This window comes from Dunckerocampus dactyliophorus, chromosome 6 (genome assembly GCF_027744805.1).
Source record: "Dunckerocampus dactyliophorus isolate RoL2022-P2 chromosome 6, RoL_Ddac_1.1, whole genome shotgun sequence".
Classification (NCBI taxonomy): domain Eukaryota; kingdom Metazoa; phylum Chordata; class Actinopteri; order Syngnathiformes; family Syngnathidae; genus Dunckerocampus; species Dunckerocampus dactyliophorus.
This window is the reverse complement of record NC_072824.1, coordinates 26,941,810-26,964,922: the sequence shown is the minus strand read 5'-3', so window position 1 is coordinate 26,964,922 and position 23,113 is coordinate 26,941,810. Positions and strand designations below refer to the sequence as shown.

Sequence of the window (23,113 nt, the reverse complement as noted above, 5' to 3'; positions counted from 1 at the left end):
CCGGTAAATTGTGAGCTTTGCCTTTCGGCTCAGCTCCCTCTTCACCACAACGAACCGATGCAGCACCAATCCGCCTGTCGTTCTCAGGTTCCATCCTTCCCTCACTCGTGAACAAGAGCCCAAAGTACTTAAATTCCTCCACTTAAGGCAGGTTCTTGGCCACTTCAGAACTCTATTCTTTCTTTTGAGCCACCCCTCGGTGGATTTAATGGAATGCTTTTTGTTCATTGTTGCAAGATCCACCACTGCTTCATTTCAACGTTTGACACCGCTGACAAAGCAAAGCAATGGAATCACACACACCACGAAACAATTCCCTTGCGATTTGCGTGCATTCACGGTCAATGGCTTCTCTCAATTCAACGACTGTTGCAGATTTCACAGTTTAGACTTTGTCTTTTAGGTGTCCCCATGGGAAAAAGTCTAACACACACACACACACACACACATATACATGTAATATTCAATGCACTATGCTAAACAACTTTTCATTACCCTGTACTTTTGACAATAAAATTGGCAATAAATTTGATTTCTAATTTTAATCCAATGTGAAATATGTGAATTGTGTGTATTAATGTAACTCGTACGCACGTTCACATAAATTAAACCATTGCATCAAATAACAGGGGGAAGAGTATCTTACACTTTTCCCCGTTGAGTACATATAACACATAACACATAACAATACTATCCCCCTAATGGCTGGACAGGACAAAAAAATAAAATAAAATAAGCCACTACCATTACCATGTTAACATGTATGTTGAATCCATAATCCAGTCCAAAATGTATACTTATATTTACATATAATAATTACAATAATATATAATAATTAGAATAATATCTCCATTTATTCCAATATTTTTCTCAAACATTCTTTCTTTGAACATGAAAACAAAATGTGTTTCTATTTTTACTATTAACTATATATATATATACACACACAGTATATACTGTTAATATATATTATTAACTATTTTCACTTTTAATACATTTGAATACATCATATTTTATCCTTATTTTTAATTCCTGCTTTTATTTATTATTCATGTACATGCTAATTCTTATTAGTATTTATTCCGTTTCCTTAACACTGCACAAACATCTCCCTTCCTTTGCATACAGGAAGCGAAAAATTTAAATGACAAAATGTAAGCAAACGAGTCAACATGTAAAAGTTCTTTTCAGACGTGCTGAATTGTGCAAATGTACGTGATAGTCCTTAAAGTAGCTTATGAAGTATGTCTGAAACAAATGAACCATACCATGCACATTTCAAGCCGTACAGAGTTTAGACGGATTACAGAGAGTCACACAGGGTCCTACGTTTACGCTGAGATTTGTTCAAATCAGTTCAATGACTGAAAGGATGAATTAGTTGTATATTAGCATGCTAAATACACACAACCTTTTCCTGCACACACATACACTATGCTAAAATGAATATACTGTTTTTACCACTGCGTTTCTGTATGTATACTGTTGTACAACTACGATATTGTAGGATATGATAAAAGTGTAGATGGTGGTGTTTAAAGTGTCGCACACAATCACTCATACAGTCAACATCGCGCTAGAGCGCTTGGAGGTATTTACGAGCGGAAAAGCACCAATACAGCCAGGAGAGCCCAGCACAGGATACGCTGCCATGGTAACCCAAGCCAAATGGCATATCGTATTTGAAAATAACCATGAGAAGTTGAGATGTCTCCCTTTTTGGCTGCCTGAAATTGAATCTTTTTGCTTCAACCAATCACACTGTAAAATAAAGCTAAGATGGTGAAAATGAAAATGATAATCGCTCGGTAGTTTTTGGGGGTTTTTTTTTACACAATGAGACGATCTCGCACTAACATGACCATGCTCCACGATGACCCCAGCTTGATAAAATCATTTTCAAAATGCTTATGAAAAGGAAAGGTAACCACTAAGCCACACAAGAAGCGGGAGCTTTAGAAAACTGCATGCAGGCGGAGCTCTGTGGGACATTTTTCAAAAGCAGAAACAGCTGGTGCAAGCTGGTACATGCCTACAGCAATACACTAAAGATGTAGTTGGTCCTGCTTCTTAAGGTTCAGGTGTGTGTGTGTGTGTGTGCATGTATGTTAAACGTGTATGTGCGCTGACAAATCCCACCTCATACACCCAACCCAGCAGAGTGGAAATAATATTTTTCCTTGTGTCACCACAATCAGTTTAAAATGAATTAATGGTCAATATCAAAATTGAATGGTAGTGGGGCTAGCTAAAGGTAACACCCCCCATGCATATACGTACAGTATGTCATGCTTTATTACATTTATTTATTACTTATTTATAAATGGAATATTTTGGTAGTTAGAGCATAGAAAATCTGTTTACGACCTTCTAAATACAGTTTTTAACATTATTAGAGCACTCTTGAAATAACACCCCTATAGTCACCTTTACGCTCCTATTACTTACAATACAGTAGACATAAGAGAAAATAAGACATATAGGATATAAGTAAGGCCCGTGTTGTTGCTATAAATGGGTTCCCGTGCTAGGGGAGTTTAGTGAGGGGCGGACAGGAAGCGACATCGGCGGTTCAGAGTTGAGTTTTAGCGTGGGTTACGGCCGCAACAGTAGTCCGTGTTAAGGACTGTTGTGCCTGTTGTGAGATCATTCAAACACGCAATAAAAGCGTGTTGTTCCGGCGATCAAGTCTGGTGCTCGTGTGTCTCACCCAACATTACAGTACCATTACTGCCACCTAGTGACCGGTATAGAATACTACATCTCATCACGTCTTCGAATGCGTCTTCTGAATGTCTTATATTTGTGTTTCACTTGGTTTAGCCATTTTTATGCTTGAAAATACTTTATGTAGGTAAAATAAAATGTGCCTAAATATGCATATTTTCACTAACTTTTAATTTAAAGACTAGATGGTCTGATATTTTCATATTTTCAACGATTATTTCATGTAGTCTCCATCTGTGAAAGGCTCCTCCCTCCTTACGATCCCTCATGTGCAGCCACTTCTTGAAAGTATGTGTGCTCTGCTCAACTTTCCGTAGTAGTTCAGAAATCTCTCTCTTACTGCTTGTCCTCCAATGAAATGCTTTGCTCAGACAAAATGCATTATGGGAAAATTTTAAAATGTTTTTTTTTTTCATTTTAAACCCATATTGGTACATATTTGCATATTTATAGGTGTACCCTTTTGAGTGTTAAGTTGCTGTGTGATGAGTTTAGTGTTGTTTGTAAGATGACACAGTCCGTCAGACTGTTATATTTAGTAATGACATCCCGCAATTTCCAATGGCTTGACAAGCTCGTTGTGAGTTTTTCATAGCTCATGATTGGCTCCTGTCAAGTAAAGAGCTGCCTGGTAGTCATGGACTCATGCGTGCCACAGTATGCCATTTTATGACGTGTACATGTGCGGCTTGTACACCGGTTAGGCTTACATATATACATATATATATATATATATATATATATATATACACACAAATCTGTTTTTTCCTCTAAATATAGTGGGTGCGGCTTATACACCAGAATTTATCAAATTTTCTTTTGAGATTTTTCTTTTTAAGGATGTAGTCATTGTTATGCGTAGCTTATCGCGGGGGTAGCACACTGATGAGATGTCCTTTTCGTGTCCTACTGCACACACTGGGCCCCCTCCCTTGCTCATCCATTCAGCAGTCAGACCGCAGTGTACAGTAGATGCATTCATGGACCTGCGACGGGTCGAATATTTAAAACTCTTTTCAAAAATGCACATTTCCTCCACTTCTGTGTTTAAAAAAATGACAGCGCTCGGCATTGGAGCGGCAAAAAAGAGGCTGAAGAGCCGCATGCAGTTCCAGAGCCGCGGGTTGCCGACCCCTTGCGCTTTAAGTGTCAAGTGGGCCCAGGCATGGTACAATTGGCCTAGTGTGAGCACACCCTGAGACTCTCCAATTAGCCCACCATGCATGTTTTTGCGCACACATGAGAACATGCACCTTCCACGATTCAACAGAGATCCAAACCCAGATCTCCAAATTATGCGGTTGATTTGCAGCTAGGCCACAATTTGGCAACTTTTGTGCAACATCCATTTCAAATGATAGTAATGCATTTTAGTTCTTGCAGTATAATTTCTGTTTGAACAGGTATTGCAAGTTCAGTCCAGTGAACAAATCAAAGAAGCGTGGTAAACATCCAATGTCGTGCGCAGTTTAAGCCCGCGTGAGGTATGGAATATGCATATGGCACGAAAAGACAAACCATTACAATCACAATAAATAATAAACCAGAGCATGAGGAGGCAGGATTGAGTGCTGAACAGTATTTTTGAATTAAACCATTAAATTATAATAATGTGTATGTGATGTTGTTCGGCTACTTGGACTACAAGCCACTTTGTCACCCTCAAGAATGAGTTCTAAGTGCTACATTTGCACAGTACTTACAGCTTTCTAACTGCATTATACAGGTCTGAACATCCATGGGGAAGTTTTTCAGATCCATGGGACAAGACAGAGTTAATGTCAGTCTGAAAGCAAATACAGAAGAACAGAAGTGAGAAGGAAGTTAAGTACAGTAACAGGGTTTAAAACCATCCATGTAGAATTGTACAAGTGTAAACATGACATTTATTGTAACTGTAAGAATGTTGAAAATAAACTGAGCAAGCACCATATGTTGAGTATCAAAAACGTTCTGTTCTCGTTTTAATCAAAGTGGGAATGATGCACAACCTCGCTGTAATTCCTGACATTCACGTTAATGGAATCCAGGCAAAGACATTACAAACAACAAGAATACTTTAAGTCAAGGGCCCTCAATTACCCAGAATTTTTATATATAATATAATATGAATGAAATAAATGAAAAAGGGAATCTATGGAGAGGGGATGGGGGTGCGAGGATGGACTTCATCAAAGTTGTGATGTTTGTTGGGAAACGCCTCCACAGGTTATATTCCTTCCAAACAGCGTCACAAAGTAAGTTGTTACAAAGTGAATGCATCGGCTTCCCCACTGCATTTTCGGGAATGTCATAGTCTGTAACCCAGTTGCTGTTAAAACTTCAATTTTCAGGTTGAATCGAGGCACCAGCATGTTCTTTTTTGTTTACTTTTTCTTCTTCTACTGCTGCTTCATTATGATGTGTACGCCTCACTATTGTCCCCTGCAGAGCGAAAGAAGTACTGCACGAACAAGCACTTCTCTAGTTAGAAAGAACGGCATTATTTGGGTGATGTTTGGCCAAAGTCTTCTCACAAATGCGGATGCAGTGTTATTTTCTGTAAGGTATTCACACAGTCATGATCTCTTGGTGACAAGGGTAAAAAAGCTTTGGCTCTTTGAATGCGATCAGATTGTTGAGATGCATAAGCTAGGCCTCTCGCAGCTCGCCATTGTTGCTGAGGATGGATGCAGTAAGAGAGTCATTTGAAACTTCTTCAAAGATCCTGAGGGTTATAAAACAGAAAAGTCAAGTGGCAGACCCAAAAAATGTCACTGGCCCTGAGCTGGAGGATCTGATTGTCTGTCAAGACACGAGACGATCCTTGGCCCAAATGAAAGTTTTTACTGGTGCCGAGTGCAGTCCAATAATCCTCAGAGGGCATCTGCAAGAGAAGGGCTTTTAGGAAAAACATTTTCAAAGACCTCGTCTCCTACAATGTCACAAAATTGCCTCTTTGGAATTTGCACGGGAGCAACAAACATGGGACATTGAAAGGTGGAAGAAAGTTTTATTCTCTGATTCAAAAAATGTAACCTTGACGGTCCTGATGGCTTCCAACTTTACTGGCATGACAAGGAGATCCCACCTGAGATGCTTTCCACACAGCATAGTGGAGGGGGCGCCATCATGATCTGGGGTGCTTTTTCCTTCAATGGAACAATGGAGCTTTAGGTTGTGCAGGGGCGCAAAACGGCAGCTTGCTATGTGGAGATGTTGCAGGGAGAATCCGTCATGACTGAAGGCCCGTGTGAAGGCCCGTGTGGTAATGACTGGCTTTTTCAACAGGACAACAGTGCAGTTCACAATGCCCACCTGGCAAAGGACGTCTTCCAGAGGAATAACCTCACTCTTTTGGACCATCCTGCGTGTTCCCCCTGATCTAAATCCAATTGAAAACAGGGATGGACAGTGGATGCCCTATGTGAAGCCATCTCCACCACAACAGGAATCTTAGGGGTGTTTCGGGTTTTTTAGCTATGGTCTTAAACTTTTGATCAGCTGTGGAACAGCTAGTTCATTTTAATGGTTGTTTGCAATAAATTGCTTACTCATTTTTTTGTGTCTCATTCCCATTTCTTCATTTTGCATTTTGAAGCTCTCCTTTGAGGCAAGATCCAAGAGTGCAAAATGTATTCTTCCATTTTTTCAACTGGTCTTTAATTTTGGATCAGGAGTATACACGTGTGGATCAAATTGTTGGTAACCTCCTATGAATGAAGGAAAAACCCACAAGGATCACTGAAATAACTTGAAACTGACACAATGAATCACTCAAAAAATATAGAAATTTGCCAAAATGCAAATTGACAAGCTACAAAGCTTCTGGGAAACAAATCTGGAGCTTTTTGGCAAGTCACATCAGCTCTATGTTTACAGGTGCAAAAATGAGAAATACTAAGAACATCATACCGACAGAACATGAAGGAGACTTTGTTATGCTCCAAGGCTACTTTGCTGCATCCGGCACAGGGTGCTTTTAATCTGTGTGAGGCACAATGAAATCTCAAGACTATCAGGGCATTCTGGACAGAACTGTGTGTCAGAATGTGTCAGTGTCAGAAAGCTTGGTCTCAGTCGCAGGTCACGGGTCCTCCAACAGGACAATGACCAAAACACACGACCAAAAACACTCAAGAATGGCTAAGGGCCAAACATCGGACTTCTGAAGTAAGAACGTCTATGAGCCCTGATTTAAACCCAATTGAATATTGGTGGAAAGAGCTGTAACGTGCAGTCTGGAGAATGCGGCCATCAAACCCGAGAGAGCTGCTCATGAGAAGTGGGCCAAAATACCTGTCGACAGGGGCAGGAGTTACACTCATTGCGTCAAAAGGTTGTGCAACAAAACATGAGGTTAAGGGTACCATCTTTTTTTGTCTAGATTTATTAGTTTTTTGTTTTGTTTTTATGTTTAAAGTTCTTTTAAACCATAATTCAAAACCAATCTCTAACTTCCGTTTAGTATTTTTTCCGTATTATGCTTTTGTCAGTTTCCATTTTTCCTTCTTTGGCGTCACGGTACCAACAATTTCGACCACCTACGACATACATCACCTTGAAACACACCTTATAGAATATAGAACATTTCCATTCTTAAAAATCCGGAGCAACTTGTTGTCTGTCGTAACCTCATGGAAGTGTGCTCCCTTCTCATTGGCAAAGAAAAGATCTGGCTTCCAAATGGAGTCTAACATTGAGGGGTCCAAGTCCAGAGAGTCATCTGGATACTCAGCGTAGGCAAGCCTGGGATCATTCCACTGCTGGCGAAGGAAGATATTTACCCGATAGTCCTAAAATGCACATGAAATTATTTGTGGCAATTGGTTCATATCACTTGGCATTTGAAAAGAGATGAACTAATAACAGTTCAATTGCATTTGGAGCTTGCACGAGTTGACATATAAAGCAGAACATTTTTTTTAAGGTACACTTCAATTAAAAAACAAATGATGCAAAAAAAGAGGATAACTATACTTTTATTTAGATCTGAAAATAGTAAAATTACATTCAAACTGCTCATTAAGTAATTTACTTGAGGTAAACCTGACTAACAATACCTCTGGGGATGAATGTGGAGTTGGTCTGCGATGTGGTTTGTTAGCGTGAGAGCCTTAGAATGGAACTTATAGTATGTAAAATCAAAATTTCTGAGGGTAATCAAAGGGAATATTATTTCATGAGCGATCATGAAACCATAAAAATGAACACCTGAAGTCAATAAAAAATATCAAGATCAAAATCCAGTCGTCCCTCACCACTTTGTGGTTGGAATTTTGCGGCTTCAATCATCACGGTTTTTCAAAATAAATAAATTGATCAAATATGGCTGTTTTGTGGTTGAATTATTATTTAAAATCTGCATATTTAAGCCAATTTGAGTTATTCTTGGACTAAATGAAGCACTGTCAAGCATAAAAAGGAAGTAGATGTTAATCATCCTGTTTTTATCTCTTTTTTTCCAAATGAGAATCCATCAGAGAATCAATAACGAACTGAATCGTACAGCAGAATGGGAATCGTAAAAATCGTACCAATTCCCATCCCTACCCCGCAGGCAGTACCTCGCCGAGGCAGACAGCACCTTTAACAGCAAAAACATGACTTGCTACTTCGGCTGTTGTTGAAATATTCTGCTCTGAGGACAAACCTGAGGCACAGTAATTTATCCCTTTGTGCTGTTCTCACATACAGATAGAGAATGGATTAAGAGGGATTGAGTGAGCAAATGGAAAAAAAAAAAGAGTCTAACGGCATTAAATCTGTTTAACATGGATGCCGTGTGTAGACTACAGTGAACAAACCTGGATCTAAGCCCTCTGTGTGCGTGTGCGTGTGTGTCATGTGCAGTCACCGCGTGTGAGAAAGACTGCAGGGTTTCCCCTCGGATTTTTTAATTTTTTTGAAGCAGCATGGGACAGCGGCCTTCCGCCGCCGTGTTGTGCCGCTGCTGCAATTTTGTTTTAATTATGAAAAATAACAATTCTTATGACTTATGTATTTATTAACTTATTTATTTCACTTTTTTTCAGAAACCAGCAGAACATGAACCGAGAACACCTATCACTTAATTTAATGGCAAACTTGCTGAGGGCACTTTAAGCCTCTTTTTGTTACCTGACCTATTTAGTCCAAAAGTACTACGTGACTAGTGCAAAACTACAACATTTTGTACTATATGACACAAAACTACTTGTAATATTAATTTGATGCCTGTTTTAGAGTAATACGAATACACGGGAAATGAATTATTCAGTAATATAGTTCAGAATAACACATTAAAAAAATAACAATTTTAATATTTCTATATAAACAGTATAAATTCAGAGTGCAGGGTTATGATAGCACAGGTGTATCCAACTTGCTGCACTACTAAAGCTACTTTGACAAAAAGAGAGTAAAGTTGAGCTATTTGTGTTTTATGTGACTGCCAACATTTAATTGTACTTTATTTACAAAGCACATCTCCACTCAGTGTGCTCATTTGTCATTAAATACAGGTGTAATGTTTGAATAGAACACAAAAATACGAAGAGGTAGAGCAAATATTCTTTGGCAAACTACTCAACATCAGCTGGTGTGCTCCTGCTAGCCGATAACTAATGCTAATGATAACAAGAGAGCAAGATTGTTCAGGGACACTATAAAAGTAAGTTAGCATGTACCCCATCAACGTGGTGGCCACTTGTAGCTCGCCCGTGGGACAAAAACGAGCTAGCTAGCTGCCGCCAGAGAGGCAGTGAGAGCCAAGCAAAATGTGTAAACAAAGATGGCAGAAAGCCGAATGAGACGTGAGAGATCACACACGCTGGCATAGATAGGCTTAGCATGTGACAAGCTGTCGTCAAATGACTCCAGATTTCATGGACTATTTTTCATTCTCTCGATAATAAGAAACAAAATGAACGTCCAGACAAGATGGGTCGTGTACTTTTATCTGGTCACACATGCGCGAGTGCCAACTGGGCGGGCAGGCAGGCAATTCAACTGCACGTTTAGCAAAATAAAGCGCAGTGAAACATTTTTATGATATTTTAAATTGTTTTCACATTAATTGTGGTCAATATGTGCGTAAATAAAAACAATATATTTATCTATATAGCATATATATCCATTCATACAATATATTACTTAACATTTTTTTTTTAAAACCCTAATTTTTAAGGTGTGGTGGCTTTTATTTTGTTGTGGCGCTGCGCCACGATCAATTACATGTAGCGGAAACCCTGGAGTATGTGAGAAAGAGACAGAGAGACCAAGAGAGAGAGCGTGTGTGTGTGTGTGTGTGTGTGTGTGTGAGAAAGAGAAAGTGATCCAGACTTAAATGTAAACCTCTGACCTTTACATTTTTGTCCCCATTTACAGAGACAAACAATTATCTCTCTATTTATATTGTGCAAATATCAGCTGGGATAGGCTCCGGCATACCCCCGGCACCCTAGCAGGGACAAGCGGCATAGAAAATGGATGGATGGATGGATATCTGGTGCAACGAGGCTCCAGCTTACCCGTGACCCCAATGACAGCAAGCAGTATAGAAAATGGATGGGTGGATAGCAGGAACATACTATGTCTTACTTTCGTGTCAGTTAACTACTGCAAATTTGAATGTGTTAGTCATGTGATGAGGGTCCTGGGACCTCTTGTTTGCCAGAGGAAAAAAGTAGTGGGTGAATCAAAAGACAGATGGTAAGAGAAGAGGAAGATCTTAATCCTAAAGTAACATATGGCCCCTACACAGCACACAGTATACTCCGCTCCCGTTACCACTTTGAGGTATGAACTGTCTGTCTGTCAAAACCCCACTGATGTCTTACTTTGCACAGTCTGCATCACTGGTTATTTTCCCTCGTTGGCCATAAAACTTTTAGATCCTGTTACCATTTTGCTAATTTACAATGAATCAATAGCACACTGCCAAGAAAAGCCAGCCTTTTCCGTGTATTTTCTCCAGTGTCGCTGCTCTGTGTGATCAGTACCGACAACAAATGATGTGGTTCAAGTCAATTTTCCAGTTTTTAAGTTACAGTAATCCCTCATTTATCGCTGTTCATTGCTTCCAGGCCCAACCGGGATAAATGAATTTCCTCAAAGTAGGATTCCTTATTCATAAATGGAATATTTTTCATAGTTAGAGCATAGAAACCTGTTTACAACCTTCCAAAAATGGGTTTGAACATTATTAGAGCCTTCTAGACATGAAATAACACCCCTTTACCCAATACTACCCAATATAGTAGACATAATAAGAGTAAATAAGACATTAAGACATAAGACATTGTGTTGCTATATACAGTACATTCCTGATCAAAATTTTAGGACCAATTGAAAAATTGCAAGAATTCACATTTGTACTGTTGGATCTGAAGGAGGTTCTAAATACAGCTATAAAATGCAAAAACATGAAATGGGAGTGAGATATATTTTTTTGAGAGTAAGCAATTTATTGCAAACAAGGATTAAACTGAAATCAGCTGATCAAAAGTTTAAGGCCATGGCTTAAAATCTTTATTTTTTTTTTAAAAACAAAACAAAAAAAAACAGTAATGCGTAACTGTGCCATTGTTGTTAATCAACTCAAAAATTGCTTTTGGCAGGCCTGATACCAGTTTTTCCAGGAGGCTAGTGGGTTTGTGGCTCCAGGTGGTGAAGATGGTTTCACAGAGGGCATCCACTGCCTGGAACGGAAGTCCATTTTTGTAAACATCCCTTGCCGTCCATCCCCAAATGTTCTCAATTGGATTTACATCAGGAGAACATGCAGGATGGTCCAAAAGAGTGAGGTTATTCCCAAGGAAGAAGTCCTTTGTCAGGGAAGCATTGTGAACTGCAGTGTTGTCCTGTTGAAAAACCCACACGGACGAGGGCCTTCAGTCATGGGGGATGACCCCTGCAACATCTCCCAATAGGCAGCTGCCGTTTGACGCTCCTGCACAACCTGAAACTACTCAAAATTCAACTTTTTGTCTCACTCCCATTTCTTCTTTTTGCATTTTGAAGCACAACTTAGAACCTCCTTAAGATCAAACAATGCAAAATGTACATCCTTGCAATTTTTCAACTGGTCTTAAAATTTTGATGGGGAGTGTATTTGTTCCCCAGGGGACTCAGGGGCAGACAGGTAATGACGTCGTGGGCTCCGAGTTGAGTTTTAGCTTGGCATAGGTTACGGCCACAACAGTAGTCAGTGTTAGGGATTATTGTGCCTGTTGTGAGACCATTAAAACCTGCAATAAAAGCCTGTTGTTTCAACAATCAAGTCTGGTGCTTGTGTGTCAACTACTGACCAACGTAGAATACCATATATATCACCACGTCTTTGAATGCATCTTCTGAATGCCGTATAATTGTATTTTACTTCATTTATCCAATGTTACATTTCGGCAAAAAGCATGTGACGTTTGCCTAAATAAGCATATGTTTTGACTGATAATTCGCTGTATTCAACCACAAAACAGCATGATTCATTCATGAATATATTTTTGGAAAAACTGTGATAGCGTGAAGCCGTGAAACTGAAAGCGTGAAGTGGCGAGGGACGACTGTTGTATCAGAGGCGTAACAGACGGGAGATAGCAGCTGTGTGAAGTGAACAGCATAAAGCCAGAACATGGGTGTGAAATTTAACACCTGAGACTCACTTCGCCCACCCTGTCATAATGATATCAATTGTCCTTTTTTGCTTGTACTTTATACGTCACACCAGATTCTGTTGCAGACGTCACACATCAAATGATCTGATAGTTGGATTTATGTTGCTGTCTGAATCTTTACACGTTTATGTAAAATGTCCTGCTTTGCTGCATTCTGCGTGAACTGCTCAGAAGGGATCTATTTACGGCCCCTCTGTGCCTCTCCTGGGGTGGCAGTGGATCAGGAAGTGACGGGTTGTTCAGTAACCGGAGGGGTTGGTGGTTCAAACCGGCTCCATCCCAGTCACTGCTGTTGTGTTCTTAGGCTTCACCCACTTTGTCTCCAGTGTTTCCCACACTGGTGAATAAATGTGAATGGGTGTTTGGTGGTAGTCGGAGAGGCCGAATTGGCGGTCATGTTTCTGTAAAGTACTTTGGGTGTCCAGAAAGGTACTAAATAAATCCGATCCATTATTATTATTCATAATAATTTTGCAGAATGCGTAAAAAGTGTTCGGGGTGAGACCAGATCAGACGAGTTCCGACCAAATACACATTTCATTCTGCAGACATGGTACAGTGTGTTGGCATACTTTCAGGTAAAACACACTAATGCCATAAATCAGAGTCACTAAGTGTTTTCACTGCACAGCTGCTCTTCCCGTCTGCTTGTCTGTCTCTTCTCATCTCTATCTTTGTCCGCCTCTTTCTGTATCATTACACTGTATCTGTCATTCTTTCTAGTCACAGTTTAGGTCTTCACCTCCTTCCTCTTGAAAATGATTGCACTTCTGGGAAGTGCATATAATTGTCCCTGACCATACCCTCCAGGAGAACAATACAAGGATTACAATCGTGTAACTTCAATAATACCAACCCCTCTGCTGATATTCATGACAGTAACAATATACTGTACATGTGTTTTAAGGAATTACAAATGCACTCTTTATAATATAACTGTTTAACTTCTGTATTCTTCCTAGTTCTTATTAAATATTGGTAAATGATAAACCTTGTGTACATACCATGGTTGTTTCCGCAATGGAACCAAAGCTGTTGATGAAAATGTTGCAGGAAACATTGACTGGAGGACCTGTGAAGGTACAGTCACAACCGTTACGTTCTATCGTAGCAAGCAAAACCCTACATTTTGAGGATACAGGATGGTCTGCTGCGCTGGGGTTGCATTGGAGAGTAGTTTCTGTGTTTAAGTAGTTTATTCGAAACAGCTTCGTGCAGCAATGGAAAATGGAAAAAACGTGCCTCCAGTCAGTGTGTGAGCATCCAATATATAAAATTGTATCCGATTCTAAAGCCCTAATGTGCAGTCAGACGGGAGTCTTCTGACTTGGTAGTTCTGTATATAAGTTTAGCCTGTTTTGTCATTAAGCATGCCAATTTCTCTACGACTACGGTTAAGACTACTATTGGGTCACCATTCTCCCCACCCCCCAAAAAAATTGTGTAATGACCCAATGTAAGATATTTAAGAAGTTGTAGTTGACAAATTTGGGTCGCCCACCTCTTTTTTTAATGTCTATCCAAAGTATGCGTATATCCATACAACGATATCTAGCTAGCTAGCAAAATATGTATATACCCTTTAGCAGCTGACAACTTATTTGAGCCCTTCTTGATAAAATCTTGCCAAACAAGTGGACTGGACGGAGGTGTTACGTTGAATACCGTCCACGCTCACAAGACCTTGACCACTAGACTTTTTTTTATGGCGATACCTAAAAGTAAAGTAAGTGGACACCTGCAGCTTGTAGATCGGTGCTGCCTTTCTCTGTATGTTTAGTGGGTGCGGTTTAAATACCATATATAGTCTGGAAATTACTCTTTTGCATAACCTCTACATGTAAGTAGACGGATTGGATGGGTGATTGTATTTAAAAGCCGTTTTACTCGTACGAGAACGTTGATAGGCATACAATATAGTATGAACGCATATAATTAGCTCATTGTTGCAAAAGCTGACTGATACCTTTAAAGTTTGGTCTTATTCTGGCATCATATCCTGATGTTCTTCCCATCAGTTTGTCCAGGAAATCAGAGGGCGACATTGGGGCCTGTCGAGTTCTTGCAGCATTGTCAACCTCCTTACACTGGCCAACACTGTTAGACACACAATACAAAAAATAGTCAACATTTTCGTTATTTTAGCTTAAAGGTGCTGTCCCGCTCCAGCTCAGCTCAGCTCAGCTTTAAACGAAAAAATTAGGGGTGTCAAAAATAGTGTGTTAATGGCGGGAACTAATTAATTAATTACTTTTAAATGTTTAGCGTAATTAACAGGTGCCCCGCCTCGTCCCCCAAAAGGACAAAGTGTGACTGACAAACGGACTCACTCCATTCAAACGCTGTTGTTGTTTGTTGTTGTTAGTTGTTTAGGTGCTGAATCAATGCACAGAGCGAACTGTCTTCCTGCGTGTTCGGAGGCGAGAGAGGTGGAAAACAAACACACGTGCCCATGGCAATACGTGGGGGCAAAATTATCCAGTTCATTTTTATTTGTGATGAATTCATTTATTTATTTATTGCCGCAAGCCAGTTTTTTTTCTGAACAAAAAATGTCACATTTTGATCTCGTCACACGAGATCTCGTCACACCCCTATCTCAACCGATTCATCTCATTCTGACATCAAGTCATTCAACCAAGTCAGGGCATTTATGCTATAAGCCACAGCACAAAAATTCCCACACGTTTTCTTCTGGTTGTAGCTACTTCCACATTACTCAACCAATTCAGACCGTTCCAACATCAAAGCATTCAACTAATTAAGGACATTCGTGCTATTTTCCACATACCACATAACAAGTACTGTCGCATCAATGTTGTTAACTTAACGTTCAGTCTTACCTGCTACAATCTACAAGTACTTACCTGTTTATGTTTTCACAGAGCCTTTTTTGTCTCGCCTTTTGTTTCCTTTTTGCCTACATAACTGTGAGTAGCTGCACCTGCTTGTGCTTTAATGAAAGACTCTCTTTCTGCACACTGCATACGGGGTTTCTAGCCATCGACAGCACGTAAGAGCTAGCATCTTATAGTAATTTAAATGTTCTGTATTATTTGTATTGGGCATTGCATTTCCAAATGGCATACTTTTGCAGTTGTGTCATGGAAAGCTTTAAGGCGGTTTGGTTAAGTGCAGATTGGCAATGAATTTAAGTCCATCTTTTGTTCTTTTACAGACATTTACCCTGGTGATCCACATGGTAATACCGTGTAACGACAATATGAAAGGCTTTTAAACTGATATTGTTATTATTTGGTATTTAATATGTTATTACTGCAATGTTCAGCAGGCTGTTCTAGTAGAATGGCCTAAAAAAATGAATACATCCAGTACAAGGCACTAAAAAACAACCGTAATTTGACAAAATCTCAAAATGCTTCTTGAGGCTTACAACAGCTTATCACAGACAAAGCCAAAAGACGCCATCACTAAAACATTAAAGAGAGAAGGCTGTTTATGTGAGTGTGTTTTGCATTATTCAGTTTTTTCAAATATATCTCTCTTTTACAATAGTACAGCTATTCCTGAAACCTAGAATTGGCTCTCAGAGTAATACTAACTAGAAAGGCACTCATTGGATCTCCAACCTCCACCAAGAACAAAAACAGTACCGTAATTGATGACCAGTGCATATTTCAGGTAGGAGGTTCAACAAACTCTGAGTCTAAGCATGAACTCTGAGTTGACTTTCCCAGAGAGTGGAAACTCAGCTCCTGAGCAGCTGATCTAGTTCAATTAATCCTGAATATGCTGACTCTGAGTGAAGTGTGGGCATGACCACAACACAAAGCTATCAGCAATGGAGGGAGCCCTGATACAACGATTCACTATGGCTGCTGCGTATAGAAAAAGGTTGGCTTTCTTGACGCCAGTGGAACTGAAAGTGTGTAATTATTAGGGGTGGGGAAAATAATCGGCGGACATTGCCGATTATTAATCGATTCATAAATGTCAATAATGGATGCTGACGGAACAAAAAAAACAGAACAAAAAGATGGTAGCGGAAGTGCCACCCGGACAGTTTATGGTGGTGCACCTAAGTGTAAGATGTTACCAGAATGGCTGAGCGTAAACTCCGACCCGCACTCGCTGGATTTAAATCGAGTGTCTGGAAGCACTTTGGCTTTCGCCAAAATGAGCTGGACAAGAGCCAGACAATATGCAAGCTTTGGCATACAAGCTTAAAATATTTTGCAAACACGACAAAAATGAGAAACCACATAGCACTTTTCCACCCGAACCAGGAGGAAAAACAGCCAGCTGAAGGTGCTGCCAACCAGAGAACCATCGAGCAGGTGATAACTAATTTTCCACCCAACTCGGAAAACGGAGCGAATTACAGAGTCAATCGCAACTTTTATTGCGAAGGATTTGTGGCCGTATTTGGTTGTTGAGAAGCAGAGCTTTCGAGCTTTATTGCCTACTTTGCAACCCAGATATGTCCCATTGCAACGTTATTTCACTGACACTGCAATTGTGAATAAGGGCAGCCTAGTTTTTTTTTGGTTATTTATAATATACGGACGCTGGTACAGACATCTATATTTTGTATGAAAGCTGTTTTTGCTATACAGCAAAAATGTTTCGTCAGAGACTCTGTGCTCAGGGTTTTAGTTTGAATTCAGAAGTATATTATTTATTTGTTGCTGCTGGTACAATTTACCTTTTCCTGCTGGTTCTGTGCGATGGGAAATATGTTGATAGATGGAACCTTTAATGGAACCTTTAATGGATAATGGAAGTAAATTAGTTTAGCCAACATTTCTTCCCTTCGCTTAACTGCTTCTTTAACAGCTTGTCTGTTTTCGCTCACATTGTGAAGCAAGCATTTATTTGTTGAATTTTCTTTTGCAGAGAGTCAATTTTCTCATTGATATCCTTTGTGTTTTCAGAAGCTGTCTGTGTGTCATCCATTTTGTTGCAAGTTCTTTCATGTTTTTGATCCCTCACCGTGTCTTTCTAGACCAAGTGCTGCCCCCTGGTGGCTGTGGCGTGTTGGTGTCTTGAAACGTTGAGATCACGTTGAGCATCATGGCGGCGGTTGGTCAAGCTCTGTAGCGGCTCAGTGAAAATCAAGGTCCGGAACTGATGATCAAAGGGTTTTATTTATTTATTTCTTCACCGTTGTTATAGCAAAGAACTTCCTTTTTCCGTTTTCACACTAAAAGCATATCCGTTAGTCAGTACCACCATCTAGCGGTAATATACATCGGAAAATCAGTATTGGCACACATAAAAGAGCCTCAACTTTAAGTTCCTTACGGTGACTAACCATGTTTTGAACAACGCATATTTAACGGTCGGTTAGCTAAAAGCGGGTTAAGAATTTAATCGGTGGTTAGGGGTTAACCGGGGGTTAAAATAACCGAGTTTGAACAACCGGGTCCATGTCGCTAGATTGTCAACACAGATCTCGTCTACGTGTGAAGTGTAATGAGTGTAAATCGAATCGCTTGGTGATCAAGGTTGCGGACACGTCGGAACAGCTACATGTTTTGATCTGACAAATCTTAAGTAACCTTGATCAAACGTAGATTTACTACAACTTCTGCTTGGACATCAAGACAGCGGCAGATGTTCAACTCCGACAGAAAAAACAGCCACACGTCACTTGCTGATGCTGGGAACACCAAGGTAGGTGGGATTGCAAGGTGTGCGTGAAGCACTTCATGTGCAGTTCCAATAATTCCTCGCACACTGTCACTTCCATACTACTGTATTATATTATTGTATTATGATTTCATATTACACTGCACTCATGCAGTGTATTAATAACACGACAAGAGGCAAAATGTATGAAAATTTTGGACAAAATTTTTAAAGCTGAAAAACACGCTAATCACGGCTAACCGAGGAATCACTGTATACAGGTTTGGATGATAAGAGGGAAGGTTTTTTTTACGAATGTAACTTAATAAATGTTGTGCTTGAACTATTATTGTTGTTGTGATTAATTTACTCTGCCTTAATTGTAAATATTCAGGAAGAGGGATAGGAATAAGAACAGAAAGAGTGGGAGGATACTTACTGAATTTATTAGGGGTGCCACAAGATCTCGCAAGATTAAAACGTGATTTCTCGTTCAGAAAAAAATGTCTCGTGGTCACACGATACATGAACAATACGCAATAAATGAAAATGAACTCGTCTCTCGCCTCCAAAAAGACAAGTAGAAGGTTCACTCTGCACTGGTTTCAGCACCTTGGCGTGCTTATTCCATAGAACAATGGCATGAACAGAGTGAGCCCTATTGTCAGTCACACAGTTTGTTTCGGTTGGTGGAGGTTGGGCCGCTAGCATACACATAGAGTGTAACGTTGTAGAAATTAAATTAGTAGACTGCAATATATTGTCATATATCTTTTTCTGAGCCTTTATCGAAGCTATGTGTATTAACAGATGACATTAAACGTGTTTTGAAATGAATATGAACAGAGTAGGATTGCTGAGGTTAGTGGTGTTGCTGTATTGATTGAAAACTTGACTACATACAAGCTGACAAAACAGGCAGAACCATTTCGCATTTTGTCGTGTGCACCTCCTGGACTACTTTGAGTAGAATTTGACTGCTAAAATAAGTAAAGAAATTTGACTTGTACTTTTGTCAGCACACGTTGGGGTATGCGCTGACATTTCTTGTGCTTATTTTGTTTTTATGACATGCTTTGTGAGTTCATGTGTGGAGTGGGAAATGGTCTTAACTTTTCATGCTTACTATTATTTCCTGCAATGTCTTACCTGAGAAAAAGCGATATCCTGCAGCCGAGTAAGAACACGCCAACAGAGTAGTTCCTCCTCATCGCTCCTCGGATGCGTTTTGTTTCCCGGCGGCTTGGCGCGTGCAGCAAAGAGCGCTGGTGCTGCTGGTATGACTGAAACCGCGCTCACAGCGACGCTCCGGAGAGACGGGGACTCCCAAAACACATTCTTCTGCCAAACCACATTACAGAGTCAAAACACAAAATACAACAAAATGTGTTACAAAGCAATCGTGCTCGTCAGCTGTTCAGCATCTGCTCTGGGTTCGTGTTGTTGCCCGGGCGAAATATTGAGAAAGCGAGCGCCGCCTACGTCACAGGATTGTAAAGATTGACAGCCTGTGGACCCAACCATCTGGAAGTTCTTATACTCCCCGCCCCCCGAATCTGAAATTACGAGCGCAGTGAACTGTAGCAAATTCAACGCTCAGCGGTGCATCATCTCTGTCTCTGTGCCTATATGTCCCTATAGCTCTCCAACCGGCTGTCCTGACATCTTCCTCCTGTTCTTTCCATTTGTCTCTTCCTCCATCTGGCTCAGACACACTTTCTCATTCTGCACTGATGGGCAGGATCACATTGAGACGCATGTGGTTTGGCTCCCTGGTTGTAAAGTAGCTGAAGTTTATCTCAGTTTGCCATATGTGACCAAAGTAAGGGCGGGGAGAGGAAATAAATTGTTTGCAATTAGAATTATAACAACAATTCAACAAATAAATATTTAGGGAAATATATTTTAAGCATGTCAATGCAAGCGCTTCAAAAAAATAAGAGAAAATTGCATTTTTTTTAAACAAAAAAAAAAAATAAGAACACCACCAGTGGCGAGCGTGTTATCAGCCGTGGTTTAAAATAACATACTGAACAAAACATGTCTGTATGCTTCACAATCACAAATTACAATGCACAAATAAAGTCATTGGCGTTTATGGCTTTCTGTCACCACCGTCAAACGCACAGAAGGCAAAAAGGCATATGTAAAACATCTCCAAAAAAATAAAAACATAGAAAAACATTCATAAAAATAACAGACAAGATTAACCACAATAACAACAGAAGAAAAAAAACACTAAACTAAATAAATAAATAGGGCCACAAAGCGGCCTAGTGGTTAGCATGTTGGCCAGTGTGGTGTCACACTCCGGCCACCCCGCTGACCATCTATATACATTTCAGGTATCAACTTATTGCCACCCTTATGTGAGTAATTGTCTCACCTTGGCCACCCCAATGAACAATTTCTAGCTCCGCCACTGCATGTTGGCCACACAGTCAGGAGATCTGGAAGATCTGGGTTTGTATCTCTGTTTGGGTGTCTCTGTGTGGCGTTTGCATGTGTGTGTGTGTGTGTTTCTGCGGGTACACCGGCTTCCTCCCACATTCCCAAAATACGTTAGGTTAATTGGAGACTCTAAATTGTCCATAGGTTTGAATGTGAGTGTGAATGGTCGAAAATGAATGAATTAACTTAAACGGCTCCAGGTCACAGCTTGAAGGTTTTTAGCGTTGCTCGTGCGTCTAAACATTTCCCTCAGGTCATATTTCTCCTCTTTTGCTGAGAAGAATTGTATACAATTTTTGGGTAGCAGGTTATTGTTTGCTTTATGCATGATTTTAGCTGTTTGAAAGTCTAGCAGGTCAGCAAATGTTTCTAATCATATGTATTGTGTAAATATTTGTAATATTGCATTCAAACATTACAACAAACATCAGTGCCTATGAGTCCAAATGAATGCCTTTCTTTAAGACATACAACACATAGCCTTGCCAGTAATAAACAAAACCACTGACGGAGAATGGAGGTTGAAGTTTGTGCGGCAAGGATGCAGGAAGAGTGACATGTTGAAGACAACCAGGAATATTGGAGATGGCTGTACTTTGCACCCTGTCGCTCATCCCTCCACCCTCTTCATCTTAATGTGAAGGATATGAATTAGACATTAGGTTCTGGATATTACAGAGCAGCGTAGTAAAACTTTTAACATTCTCTGTCAGCTGCTCTCTGCACCGGCTCTTATCTTAAATTGTTTAGGATACAATCCGATGAAATAATCATATGACACTGACACTTAATGACGTCTTAACTATATGCTCATTTTTATAAAAAAGTATTAAATAGATAGCGCACATGATGCATTTGTACATGAATTTGATTCTTCAAACTTCTGTTACCCAATGCTACGGAGTGAGAGAGCGGCACCCCGTCACTGCACAGCGCACCCGCTCCTTCTCCCTTTCGGGTTAAAATGGAATCATGTGGAAAAATAATTTGTGTTTGAATTTCTGTCACCACAAAAATGTTTTTGCTTTTTTGTAATGGTAAGAGAGAGAAATTGCCGCAGACTCCCTTCAATGATACGTGACAAGTCATTGAATGAACACAGTGTTGCTCACCTTCTTCACTGGGACGGGGAGGGGTAAAGCTGCTGACTCATCTGTTGTTAAATCTGGTAAATGGAGGAGGGACAACTGATTCAATAATACATGCTGAACATTTACCTTCGTTGATTAAATGTAGCGATGTTATCTCCAGATAGCTATTAGAGTAAATTAATCGCCACATACCTGTTATCTTGTCCTATAGCTCCAGTCCACGACTTTGAAAGGCTTAGACTTTCACTTAATTTTCCAGCCACGGATTTGGCGTGATGTGGTTCAACATGCAATATAAATCCGAAATTGAAGATGAAGAAGTACTTTACCTAACAAACATGTACACAAACGGAAATACTATGTGGCGTTTGCCTTGTGGTTAGTGTGGGGTGAAAACGAATAAACAGCGTCCTGCTGCACTGCAGTGAGGGGCATATACGTACATATAAATATGACACTTGACTTTCTTCCCTGGACTTTTTGATCGTCATAAAAATGTGCATGGCTACTCTGTTGACTTATAAAACTGATTTTCACAGCCTAAGTTTTGATATATTTTGTCGTACGGCTGTACTTGCCAAGGTTCGAGGGTCGATCACAGCTTCTTGACTCAATGTTAAAGCAATGGGGACCAAAGGCACTATTTGAATCTGCTCGAACTTCTTTAATATTTGACATAGAGAAGTGAATGAGGTATGAAATTAAAGTTCAAGTCATGCTTTATCAGATAGAATTAATCATAGACTTGGTTATGGTTTAATTAATTTATTTAAATATATTCTTATTGTTATTCTTATTATATCATCCCTGTTTTTTTTTTTTGTTTTTTTTTAATTAAAAAAAAAAGTTCTTCTTCTTTTCCCTGCTGATGTCCGGATCCACTTCCAAGTGTCGATGTCTACCTACACCTCCTTTGTTTGGGGGAAGTTGGCAATATGTTGCGAACTATGTTGTCAACTGCCCTGTCGTTTGACCTGCGTGTAATTCGGAGCCCTGTGATGATCACTTCATTCTGATCCAGCTCATCAGTTATATCTTTCATTTGCTCAGTGATATTTTCCTTTGCTTCCTTCTCTACCTCAAGAGTGGTGCGCAAGGCAGCATTATCCACCAATCATTGCATAATGCTCTATTTTCTTCCATGGGGTTTTTAACTTCCTTAAGTGCAGCATGTAAGGCAGCATTGTCTTCCAATAATGCCTTGATATCATCCTGAAGAACCTTGATATCATTGTATAATGCTCTATTTTCTTCCATGGGGTTTTTAACTTCCTTAAGTGCAGCATGTAAGGCAGCATTGTCTTCCAATAATGCCTTGATATCATCCTGAAGAACCTTGATATCATTGTATAATGCTCTATTTTCTTCCATGGGGTTTTTAACTTCCTTAAGCGCAGCATGCAAGGCAGCATTGTCTTCCAATAATGCCTTGATATCATCCTGCACAACCTTGATATCGTTGCACAATGATCTATTTTCTTTTATATTTCTATATTTTTATATGTTTCTTTTACATACCGGGGGGGGGGGGGGGGGGGGGGTGTAGAAGAACTTAATATGGTTTGTCTATTGATAAAGTAAGTTTTTGGCTAAATAAACTGTAATGGTACAATAACC

The 23,113-nt window shown here is 39.9% G+C and overlaps 1 protein-coding gene across 4 annotated transcripts in view; it reads right to left on the bottom strand.

Moving 5' to 3' along the window:
- Window positions 1-19,431, bottom strand: part of glra3 (glycine receptor, alpha 3) — a 34,836-nt gene extending 15,405 nt beyond the window's left edge. For all 4 annotated transcript variants that reach the window (XM_054779662.1, XM_054779663.1, XM_054779665.1 and 1 more), the window contains exons 1-5: window positions 19,104-19,431; window positions 14,329-14,459; window positions 13,367-13,434; window positions 7,279-7,502; window positions 4,431-4,513 (exon numbers count right to left, since the gene is read on the bottom strand). In XM_054779662.1, the coding sequence (XP_054635637.1) occupies window positions 4,431-4,513; window positions 7,279-7,502; window positions 13,367-13,434; window positions 14,329-14,459; window positions 19,104-19,165 (568 nt within the window). In that variant the 5' untranslated portion in view covers window positions 19,166-19,431. The remainder of the gene's footprint in view (window positions 1-4,430; window positions 4,514-7,278; window positions 7,503-13,366; window positions 13,435-14,328; window positions 14,460-19,103) is intronic.
- Window positions 19,432-23,113: the final 3,682 nt, after the last annotated feature.